This window comes from Meriones unguiculatus, chromosome 17, assembly GCF_030254825.1.
Source record: "Meriones unguiculatus strain TT.TT164.6M chromosome 17, Bangor_MerUng_6.1, whole genome shotgun sequence".
Lineage (NCBI taxonomy): Eukaryota > Metazoa > Chordata > Mammalia > Rodentia > Muridae > Meriones > Meriones unguiculatus.
Window position 1 is genome coordinate 65,105,854 of NC_083364.1, and position 12,438 is coordinate 65,118,291.

General features: G+C 35.6%; 1 protein-coding gene across 2 annotated transcripts in view; it reads right to left on the reverse strand.

The window, feature by feature from the left end:
• The window catches only part of Epha3 (EPH receptor A3), a 361,948-nt gene that overhangs the window by 4,145 nt on the left and 345,365 nt on the right, over positions 1–12,438 (reverse strand). For both annotated transcript variants that reach the window (XM_060370614.1, XM_060370613.1), the window contains exon 16: positions 3,294–3,449. In XM_060370614.1, the coding sequence (XP_060226597.1) occupies positions 3,294–3,449 (156 nt within the window). The remainder of the gene's footprint in view (positions 1–3,293; positions 3,450–12,438) is intronic.

Genomic DNA, 12,438 nt, shown 5'->3' on the forward strand with positions numbered 1-12,438 from the left:
AATTACTCCTTGTTTGTATAATTCTATGATATGTGCATGTTTCATGTCCTTACTCAACCTATTCCTTTCTATTGAGAACTTGCTGATTTTCTCAAATAATTCAACTTCTCTGTACTTTCTATTTTTTATTAGTATCAATTATGCCATTTGTTTCTTATTTATTTTTTCCTTGCTTTGTTATTTGTCATGTCTCATGTACACATCTCTTTTTTTCTTTATTAATTACACTTTATTAAGTACAGAGTGTGGTGCCTCAGGGAAGAAACATTACTAAGGCAATAGATACTGATCCTACATTGTTCCTAAACTGAGGAAAAAGAAAAGGTGGGTAAGAAGACGTCTTAGGGAGTAGAGGTCAGAAACATCTAAAACAATCTGTGGTCGTTGAATGAGAATGGTCCTTTTAGGTTCAAACATGTGAATCTTTAGGTCCTGGTGGTGGGACAGTTTGAGAAGGATTAAAAGTTATAGCTCTGTTGCGTAGGTGTGTAAATGAGGTAAGGTTTGAGGTTTTAAAGCCTAAGGTGATTCCCAGTTAGCTTGCATTCTCCGCCTACGGCTTCTGGATCAGAAGTGTGGTCTCAGTTGTTTTAGCTCCATGCAAATCTGCTACCATGCTGCTTGCCATAATGTACAGGACTAACCCTGAAGCTTTACGCAAGCTCCCAATTAAATGTTGTCCTTTATAAGTTGTCTATACCATGTTGTCTCTTCATAGAAACAGAACAGTGACCGACACACCCTGGGAATCAAAAGAAGCAGAGATTCTCAGAAAATGCAAATTTGCTCCCTGAACTCATACTTACCTGTTCTTCAAATGCAAGTAATAGTGAAAGGAAATATTCTGCCAGCCAAAATAGTTTACTGTTCACTACTGTAATGATGATATAAATAAATGACTGGTTTTTAATTAAAATATGCTTTTGGTTCACCTGTTTCGAACAAATAGCTTTCTTAATCCATTCACAGTTTTTAGAGGCTGACTGTGTTTATATTACAAAGTAGCAGTCAACCCTATTAAGAGTGTTCTGCCTCTTATATTTCAACGTAGTATGTCATTGTGCATTATGGAAAATAAACATTTGCATAATTTTGCCTTTGAAAAGTTGACATTTGATTGGAAACATTCAACTTTGTGGTTATCTCTTGTCATGCTTCTATGCTCTAAAGCAGGTGTCTTGTAGATCATAACCCTGTTTATGTTACTAAAATAAGAATGTATAAAAATGTTCAAAGGAAAAAAAAATGTTTGAATGCTTGAATATATCCCGTAACTATGTCTGATCAAAACAACGACCACAGAAACTCGGTGTACTGTTGATTGGATGAGAAATCTCTTCAGTAAACACCACCTTCCACTTTAAACAGGACTGTCAGGGATGTTTTAGATGGGACAAAGTAAGTTTATGTTCTGAGAACAAGTTATTCTCCCTGCTAGCAATAAATGCTTTCACAGGTCCTTTTGTGATCTTAAATGTCCTAGAACACAACACTATAATACAAATTATACAAATTATTTCTTGTGCACGTATTCATGTATTAATTATACTGTGTACTACCCTCATTTGAAGATCTAACATGTGGCTCACCACAATGAAATTGTTGAAATGACTGTCAGGGTAACATTCAAAATTTTTATACATGCAATAACTTTTATATATCTCAACTGGAGAGGCTAAGCCTTAAGTGAACTTGAAATGACTAACAGTGACATTCAACAAAGTGAAGATGAAAGGGAGAAAGATGCAGTATTTTGGTCAGCTTGGAGTATATCTACCCAGCACACATGTTTATTTAAGACAGTCTCAAATCTCACATTTGGATGCAGGCCTCTCAAACCCAGTGAATGCTCTCTTGCCCTGCTTCCTTTGAGCAGAATTTATAAGTAATGGTAAGCATGTGGCTGTTCAGGTTCTCGTGTCCAAGTGGAAATGAATCATTTCTTGTATCTCTGCTAGTGACTTTGTTAAGAGAGCAGCCCCATACTCAGCTGTGTGATACAATGGCAGAGTTAAAGTGTATGTGTGTGTTAGTGTGTGTGTGTGTGTGAGAGAGAGAGAGATTCAGAGAGAGAGAGAGAGAGAGATCAGAGACACACAAAAATTGATATTGTTCAGAACAGGAGAAAAAGACAGTCACATCAGCAAGTGAAGTAAAATGAATCTCATTTACAGAGAGACGAGGAACATGACCACCTTTGCTTTCCAGTTTCCAATCATCATAACTTCAGTGAAAGAAAAAAAAAAGATTTTTACTATAAGTACTTGGCTGTTTGTTTTTTTATTTTTAGGGACAGGGTTTCATATGGGCCAGACTTGTCTCAAACTGTCTATGTAGGTAAGGTAACTTTGAGCTTTCCATCTTCCATCTCCTTTCGTAGTGCTAGGTGTCCAAACCACAGCAGGTTTGTACAGTCTGGGGACTAAATCCACTCGACCAACTGAACCATTTATCCAGATCTCACTTGATTCTCTATTAAAAAACTTTTCTTTAATCAAAGAGTTCCTCAAATAAGAGGATTCTTTTCAGAGTGACCCTTAAGAACCACAGCATGGTATATCTGGTTATTATTGATCTTTAACATTGAAAACTGTAAGTTAAGGCTAACAACCCAAAGGATAGTATATCTTACCCAACTATGAGTCTTTTAAAGAAAACAAAAAAAGGCCTTTTTAAAACATACTGGAGAGGGCTACAGCTGAGATACAAAGCGAATAAATGTAATTAATGTAAAATTTTTAAATAAAAAAGTAAATAAATAACAGTAATTTGATATTAAAAAACATCCTGGGAACTTCAATTTTCTGCCTGCTTTTCTTCACAGAGTAAACACTTAATAATATGTGATGATAAAATTTATGTAGATAATTGATATTCAGCAGTTGTGAAAACCGCTTTTGGATTTTGACCTGCCCTATCTCTAGTAGACCATTCATTCACTGTTCAATTTCTCATATGCACAGATGTGAAACTTTTATTAAAAAAAATAACAGAAAGTTGCCCGCCTAGGAACACATGGGTTTGTGTTTATTCATTTAACCAGGACAACCTGCTATCTAAGAAGACACTATCCTGTGAGTCTTTCACGAAAAGGTCAATATGTGTGTGATCAAAAGAACTCCAAGGGCACTACTCTGCTGTTACAATGAACATTATTTTAAGAAGTAAAGCAGATATTATAATCCACAAATCTCAACCAGATATAATCGGGTATCCATAACCCATTAATGCAAAGTAGATATGATCAGGAGGGAGTCTGCAACCCTCTGATTTCTCCCCATTATGCCACTTACTCTGTGGAGATCTTGGCGATGGTGTCACAGGAGCTGTATTCCACACCGGTGAAGATTTCCTTACAGTGTGCTGTCCGGACACCATTAACCCAATCACCAGTTGTGTGGAAGCTAGTGATGTCAACATTGCTTTGGTCCAGAAGAAGATTTGATGGCCTACAAGAAAGGAAAACAACCAAAGGAGAGAAATCAGAAGTGATTGGAGTGACCAAGTGTCAAAATTACACACCATCTTCTATGGGAACTTTCATACTCCATGTGGTGTTCCTGTTTATTTGAGAAATTGATCTACCATGAAGCCTTCATCTGTTTAAGCTGGCTCCTTGGAAGGAGATGGTGGTCATCTCACCAAAGTGCTTTCCCTTCTGCCTTTCTCTGCTTTTTTAAACCATCAAAACTTTGCCAGCATAATATATAAATATGCCACACATATCTTCATATAATTGACTGTTTTAATTCATTAGCAAAATGATATGGCAAGCAAGCATAGCACAGTAAATACTTTCCTCTCTTCTTTATTAATGGACTCTGTTTCAATATTAAATTTTTTTTTCAATGCAGTTTATTCAGAAACCTTGAACAATCCTCGGACCCTGGGGAAAGCCAGCCCACAGCTTAAATAGCCTCTGGGTAGCCAACCCAGGCGTGCCACGGGGGCAATGCAGATAGGTCCACATACATGGAAGCAAGCCAGATCCTCAGCCTTAGCCAAATGTGGAATTGTTCCTGACAGAGAGCACTCACCATAGGGAAGGTGGAAGGCGGAAACCAGCTCCATCTTTAAGGCATAGCATTCCGCAGCTCTCTACAGTTCCCCCTTTTTGTTTTAGATGCATCAGGCAAGAGTAGAGGTCTGATCTCTGATATTAGAAATAAATTGGGACTTTGTACCGATGTTCGTTTAGGTGTCATCCACCCAAAGAGCATCAGACCCGTCCAATACCTTTTTCTCAGAGGCGGGACCTGGGGCATCAACCCGCATGCAACCAGACATGCTCTTCTCTGGGTCCAAAGCGGCTGACCCTGAGTGCAGTGCTTAGCCTCGCATCCTGAGCGTAACATTTTAGCTTTTTATGGTAGCCAACCATGCTTGGGGCGAATGTCCTGCTTCAATGGCTGTAAAGGCCTGAATGATCAAGGCTGCATCACACTGTTGTGAGACTCTAATCTTGCATATATACCACAGGCAAACCAAGGAGACCAACACCAGAAGGCCTGCTAATGCTCCCATGCCCACCCATTCCTTCAGATGATTCATGGCTGCAGCAATCCATGATGATAATCCTGTGGCTAGTCCTGCGTCCACTCTGGTAGAATTTACTGTGACAATGGCCACTCTAATAATTAAATACTTTCCTCTCTTCTTTATTAATGGACTGTTTCAATATTAAATTTTTTTTCAGAAAGGGTGGTTATTTGTAGAAATTGTATACCATTGGTGAATAAAGATTAATTTGAAATATAAGGCATGCTTTACAGCAAGACTTGAAGCCAGTACCTATATTATAACATTATCAATGACATTTAAAAATTAAAAATTACAAAAAGAATAGAAAATACCAGATGGTTAATAATATATGAATTATTCCTTATTGATCAATATAAAATAGATATGACATACACATGAATGTGTATGTGTATAAACACAAATTCAGAGATATGCAGATAAAGAGGCAGATTGTGGCTTATATTGACAGCATTTATCAGCATTAATTAAAAACTCTTTAATATTGGTTTATGAAGTCATGATTCTATTTGAACATCTAGGAATCTTAGCCAGATTTGTTGAAACAAAAGTCCAAAAAATGAAATGGAGGAAATGGGAAATGGAGGACATGATGAGTCTATCCATGAAGAGTAAAAAGAAGCAAGCTGTGAGTAACTCTTCTTAGGGAGGGGATGCTTTTCTTTGTTTAGTTTTTCATGCCTCTCAGATCTTAGTGATCCCTTTCTTTAACTGTGCTTTGACTCATGCAAATCGGAGAATTTATTGACGCCTCTATTCTTTTTCATGAGAAAATTTAAAAACAGAGTGCTTACAAGGGCTTTATTCATGAATTAAATTTAAAACTCATGAACAATTATATTGTTCCAGGCCCTATGCTAAGCACATTACACAGACATCAAGAATTAACCTTTACAACATCAGTTAGGCACAGATGGTGTATGCTTTATAATAGATATAGAAGCCAACCCTAACAGAAATTAAGTTACAATCTTGGTTCCCTGAGGCAAAAGAGACAGAACTGGGATTTAGACACAGCTTGTAAGAGACCCGACGCTCTTTCCTGCTATACTACACCATTTGGGCATAAGTCGTTTAAATCGGATTTCTTTTTTTTTCCTTAATGTAATTTTGATCATAGGATGTGGACTATGATCTACACATGCTATGATGTGTGAGGGAGGAACATATATTATCTATGTGGCCTGGAGAGTTTCCTGTTTTCCTCATTTGTAAAATGGATTTATGTGATGGACGTAGCTGGCAGCTAAATGCATACATGTGTGTAGAGCAATGGTGCCTCATAGTTGCAGAGGTATGCTATTATACTGACATAGGCTGCAAACTCTATGAAGCTTGTTTACAGTTTTACAGCTTCAAAAATAAAAGTTTAGTAAGTTTAAAGTTTTATGATATGGCTGGATTGGCATGATATTGTTAGTTACTGTGTTGAGGGGCTGGAGGCTTAGTCATGTGTAATATTATATATACAATGGTGCAACAATCCTGTAGTGGCTATTATTAGAGAACCCATTAGAATAGTCAATAAGTTTTACAAGCTCATTATGAGGTCACAGTCAACACTCATAAATGGTTGTGCTACTCTGTCTAATGTCATTACTGTCCTCATTACTGAACTGAATGATGTTTATATTAAAACTATATATACTATAGTCTAATTTTCATAATTATGAATATGCATTTTGAGTATTTAACCTCATCAGAGTCATTGTTCACAATCTTTCAGCTTTTGTATAGTTGGCTTTAGATTTAATCTTTATCACTTAAAGACGTTTTAGTGTATTTAAAGATTCCTAAGACAAAAGGTTTCGTTCAATGGAGAACATGTTCCAAGCTCTCTAGATTGATTCTGTAACATTAAATATCCATTATCATCAGTTTCAAACTGTTTTTAATTTGTATCTTTTTAAAAACACTTGTCTAAAATAAATACATATAATTTGAATTGTTAAAAGTCAACATTCAGAAATATGAGAATTCAACTTAGACATTCAGAGAACTCCAAGATAAATGAAGAAACATTAGTATGCTTTAATTTTTATTTTTGAAATGAATTTATCTGTGGTTGGTTATCATGAGATCTTATTAAGTAACTGAGACCATGTGAATATTCAGATACTCTGGAGCTGTCTGCTGTCTCCCTTATGAAAGCAATCAATGGTTATCATGTAGGCCATGTGGGGAAACATTCCTGTTGTAAGTAACAAAATCAGTCAGAGAGAATTCATTAATGTGCCAACTTGCATCCCAAAAGTACATTTTTAAATTTATATTTTAATTTTTTCATTCACTTTACAGCTTGAATGCAGAAGTACTTTTAACTGGGAAGTTTCATACCAGTGTTGATGCTTCTCATCATTCTTTAACATACGGAAGATATGCAAAGTATAAAGTTAAGCCTTATTAAATTTAATTTTATTTATTCTCTCTCTGTTTTTGTCTCTCTCTCTGTCTCTTTGTGAGTGTGTGTGTGCAAAACATGTTGTAGATGCTTGCACAGCAATACACATGTGGATATCAGACGACAATATTGTAGCATAGCTGTCTCCACCTTTACGTGGGTAATGGTGATCAAACTCATTTCCTCAGTCCTAGGACCAAGCTACTTTATCTGCTGAGCCATGCTACTGGTCTAGATCTCAGAGTCTTCCCCAGACCCATGTACTATTACTCACAGCATATGAGAAATTTATAAATTGATGTATAATTCCCCATTATTTATATGGGTACATTAAAGTAAATCAGATTAAAACTTCCAAATCTAAGACTAATTTAATATTTTTGTCGATAGGCAGCATAGCTGAGCAATGGATTTTTTGGACAGGTCATCCTTCCCATATATAAAGTACACAGGAAAACATTAAATCAAGTATGAGAAAGCTTTATAAGAAAAATGAAGTGAGGCCGAGATACAAAACTTGAGACATAAAAATACCCTTGGATGTAAGAGATATAAAAGTACCCGCAGATGTGAACACACACAGACCAGACAGTTTCCACGTCTCCAGTAGCTGCTGCACAGAACCCATGTCAGCTCCTAGTTTCATGAATAGTAATACTTTTTTATTTATGGGTTTGTGGGTATGAAGAATCAAACCCCAGGCCATTCATTCAGGATATTTATGAAGTGTGCCTAATAACAAAATGGGAAACATTTTCTTCTCAGCTCGGGAAGGTTTGTATTTTTAAACTCAACACGTTGGACAGACTCAACAAGAAGTTGGGGAAAATGAGTATAAACAAATTGAAATAGAACAGGACGTGTGGATTAGGGATTAGAGTGACCCCAGCTGAGTTTTTCTGCTTATGACTTGGATCAAAGTACAACCAGGACAAAAAAAAAAAAAAAAAAAAAAAAAAAAAAAAAAAAAACAACTAATTTTAATGCCAGTGACCTCAGAATAACCAGCCCTGCAAAGTATCATTTTTCCACTTCCAGGATTTCTCTAGGGATTTCAAATAAAAATTGGTTCCTTTCCTCCTCGGAGAGGACATCTGGAGAGTTTATCAATGGATAGGAATTTGTCTCTCACTGTGAAGAGCCTGTGATGTCTCTTCATACGCACCAAGGGAATCCGGCTTTCTGAGCAGCTGCAGGCAGCAGGGATTTTTTAGACCCAGCCCCAGACACTGGGTCTGAAGGGGAAATTTATAGACAGGGTGATGCGCACCGTGAGCTCACACTTTTACTAGACAAATTAGATAGGTTTCAATCCATGCAGCTGTAAACGATGTCCTACAGAGTTCCACCTGATCTTTTACAGCTTTTCATAAATCAGTGCCTACTGGCCACAGACCGCAGTCATTAAAAAGAAATCATGGAAATTACATGTTTGCTCAGGGGAAGCAAAAAATAACTTTCCTCCCCTGCTTTCTCCCTCCTTGTATTTTGGTTTCTGAATTATTCTTTTATGGGCTTTTATACCCTTGCGTTAAAGAGGGACACATATTTTTCTTCCCATCAACTCGTATTTTAGCTGCCGGTGCTTACATACCAATTAGCACCAGGTAGTGGAGAACAAATGTCAGCTAATAACTTCCAAGCTTGAGAATATCTCCCAACCATAAGCTTGTTTCAGTACTGTCCCACATTCATTAGAGAAGTTACTCTTTTCTGGCTTTTTCTTTACACACCCTCTATTTTCATGCCTCAAAATTATGAATAATATACATTTCTTGAACCAATAAGTAGGTGTCATGACATTTAGGAGACATCACTAATAATAATAATGCATGCTATAAAATATTTGAATTCTATTTTATTTATTGGGAATAGTTTCAGGGAGTGTTAAGACATTTCTTAAAGCTGAAATATTAATACCATTTTCTTTTATCATTTTTAGTATCTTTTGTAATTTACTTTTTAAAGTTCAATTTGCTGCCTGTTAACTATATTCAAAAATAAATGTTATATTTATCAATTTATTTGAATGTAGATCAATGCTAACCACTATCTTTTTATCTCTAATAATAAAAGTCCAGATATTACTAAATATATTGAATTTCCTTTGGTAATGGAAAGTAACTGAATATTCATATTCATTCAAAATTACATGTAGAATAAGTATTTCTTTGTTTCCCAATGAGAAATTACTAAATAAATGAAACATTAAGAATAAAGTCATTGTGTTACTTTAATTATCTTTATCTCTTAAGAGCAACCAGAACAGTTATAGCTCTTGTCTACTTTAATCATTTCTTATAGTAAAGTTAGTTACTTTGATTTGAGAAAATTCTTAATTCTTAATGAGAAGAAGAAATTGCTTGGGTATCTGGCATATTTGTTTCTCTGTAAAATGTTCTTTATACTATTTGTCAGAGAGCAAAATCACTCAGTCAGTTCAGAACTTGAGGTCAAAGTCATTTTCAGAAATAAGGCAAAGTTGATTTTGGTTGTAGGCTTTATCTTGAAAATACAAAGTATTTGTCAAAACATCAGCTACTCTTAAAAAAATATTATTTTATGTACTCAGACATAAGAAATTTTTTAAAATAACATTTCCTTACAGCCATAAACAGGGAAATGAGAAGTTGTTTGCTTTTGCTTGTATTTCTGTGTAAATTCATAAACATGACCCGTCCATAGTGAACAACGTAATGAAGGTCAATCTTTACAATGACTTCAGTTAACTCTAGATGACTTAGCCTTCAAAACCTCGTTATGTACATATTAGCTAGAATATTTCATTATTTATGCTGCAGACATACTTTCATTTCACAACTTCAGCCCAATTATTTTAATGCATTTCAAAATTCTTCCTGTTAAAGGAATTATTTTTTGTGAATCAATCATAATTTTAATGAAAACATCGCTTTAAGGGCTGGGAGGATACCTCAGCAGATAAGCTGCTCCTGCAGCAGTTCTCAGTCTGTGAGTTGTGACCTCTGTGTGTTTGAACGACCTTGTCACAGAGATCACATATCAGATATTTACATTATAACTCATAACAGTGGCAACATTACAGTTATGGAGTAACAACGAAAATGATGTCATGGTTGGAGGTCACCACACCATGAGGAGCTGTATTCAATGCTCACAGCATTAGGAAGTGAGAATCTCTGAAAGCCTGTATGTAAAAAGCCAGGTTGATGTGATGACCTGCCCCTAATCCCAGTTCTGTTCCTTTTGTTACCATCTTCTATGGTTTCTCTATCATGAGTATTTAACAAAATTATCTCTGAATCTTAAAGAAAAGGGGAGGGCTTCATGCTTTCCTATCATAGATATACATTGTAATTGTGTTTTTCTTCTGAATGTCTCAATGGCACGGTTTTACATTTTATGTCCTCATCATCTAGGTATCAATAGGCCTCCTATACTTTCAGATTTGTTTTTTTAAAGCAGTGTTTTCAACCTTCCTAATATGGTGACATTTTAATATAGTTCCTCATGTTGCGATGACCCGCAACTGTAAAATTATATCATTGCTATTTCATAACTGTAATTTTGCTACTGTTATTAATAGTAATATAAATATCGTACATGCATGATATCTGATACACAAAGGGTTGTGACCCACATTTTAAGGATTACTATTCTAAAAGCCCCGAAATAGTTCCCGGAAAAGAACCTAGCAGATTTCCATTGCTGACATACAAGTCATTCTGACTCCTTGGTTTTATGCCTATTACACTTTCGCTTACGCCAGTGTTTTACCAGTATTTGACAATTCTTTGTGCTTCACTTTATCATAGGTATTATTTCCCAAAGCTCTACAGATAGTTTTCCTTTGGGATGGGAATGACTGCGGTGTGTTATGAGCTTGGATACCCATAGATGTTTATCTCTCTTTTTGTTGTAGGATTAATATGTCCTGGTATTGAGTGGCAGCCCCCATATAAGCAGCCTAAAATCTTCCCCTGGTGCCAAAGTTATACTCAATAGAGTCCCTTAACCATTCCAATGAGTCTCTTGGCATTTGTAAAATTGAATTTAATTTTGTGTAGATTCAGATTGAGGCATTTAGAAGCTTCAATGTGCATGTTGGACGTCATAGCAATATGGAACTTGCAAGGATCTGATTATTATAGACTTGCAAATTGGAATAACTCACTGTCAATCTATTGGCACTACATTTCTGTAAAGTTTCATAGTAATCCATGGCATATAGCACTTTGGTAGAAATTAAATTATGTTGGAAGAGTAAAAAAGGATATATTGGTGATGAAAACCACAATCAATGGGCTTGACATTTTCCCCCTAAACATACAACCATGTGGCTTTTCCATGTCTCTATAAAGAACACTCTAAATGGAGCTTAGCTTTCTTCTTCCCCTCCATGCTGCCATGGGCTTCCAGCCATGCACTCTTGTGGCCCTCGCTTCCATTGTGTAGAGGACTTTCACGTGTCTGGGTCCTAGCTATCTCTCTCTTTTCCTCTTCCTGTCTGTCCAGGAGAGTACGGGTCTCTCACAACTCCAAACATATTTGCTAATATGTTCTATCACTCTGAACATTTCATTTTTCCCATGTCCTGTAATATTTACATTGGTGAAATTATTTCCTTTTCTGTATCCTAGCTTAAGCCTCAGCTTAGACATTGAAATTATCTTTTTTTTTCTTCCTTATTTCGGCTTTGTTCACTGCTAGTCTTTCTAAAGCAGGGCTGCCATCCAACCATTTCAAGCCTTTTTCACATAGATGAAAATTCACCTTTCTATAGATATTTAGTTTTTATCACACTAAATAATAGGCTCCTTACTCATAATCTTTATACTCTCTTTTTAAATCCTATATCATAACTATTTTATGTCAGGCAATTTGGACACTTCCACAATGGTTTTATGTGGTTTTCCTTTCTCTTCAGAGTTACTCAGCTTGTAAAGTTTGTCTGTTCTTTATAGAAATTTTATATGCAATACAAAGTAATTTCTTATGTCCAACTTCTAGGGAATTGGAAAACTAAAATTAAGCTTACATCTCTTCATGACTTCTGAATACATTGTCATGTTCCTTCTTTAAATACACGTAGGCATATAGAGTTTCTGAACACCTTTTTTCTTCCATCCTTAAACGTAAAACTGGAGGTGGAGGTTGCATCTGCTACCTATATCATTACTATGGGACTTAATATTATGTTATATGAAAGGTGGTTTTTAACTAAGATTGTGCAGCCTCGCACCATGGTACTGTCAGTACACTAAGTAGATAGATAGATAGATAGATAGATAGATAGATAGATAGATAGATGATAGATATAGAGATAGATAGATGTGTGTGTGTTTATCCATTCACTCTACTTTTAAAGAAATAAATTATTTATTTGTAAAGAAGTGCAATATAAAATTGATACATAATACAATGATTCTGTTGTGTTAACCTATTCAAATGAAGTGATTGTTTTAAATAATTCATACAAAAATATCCAGAATGAAAAGAATGCTAAATATCATATTACA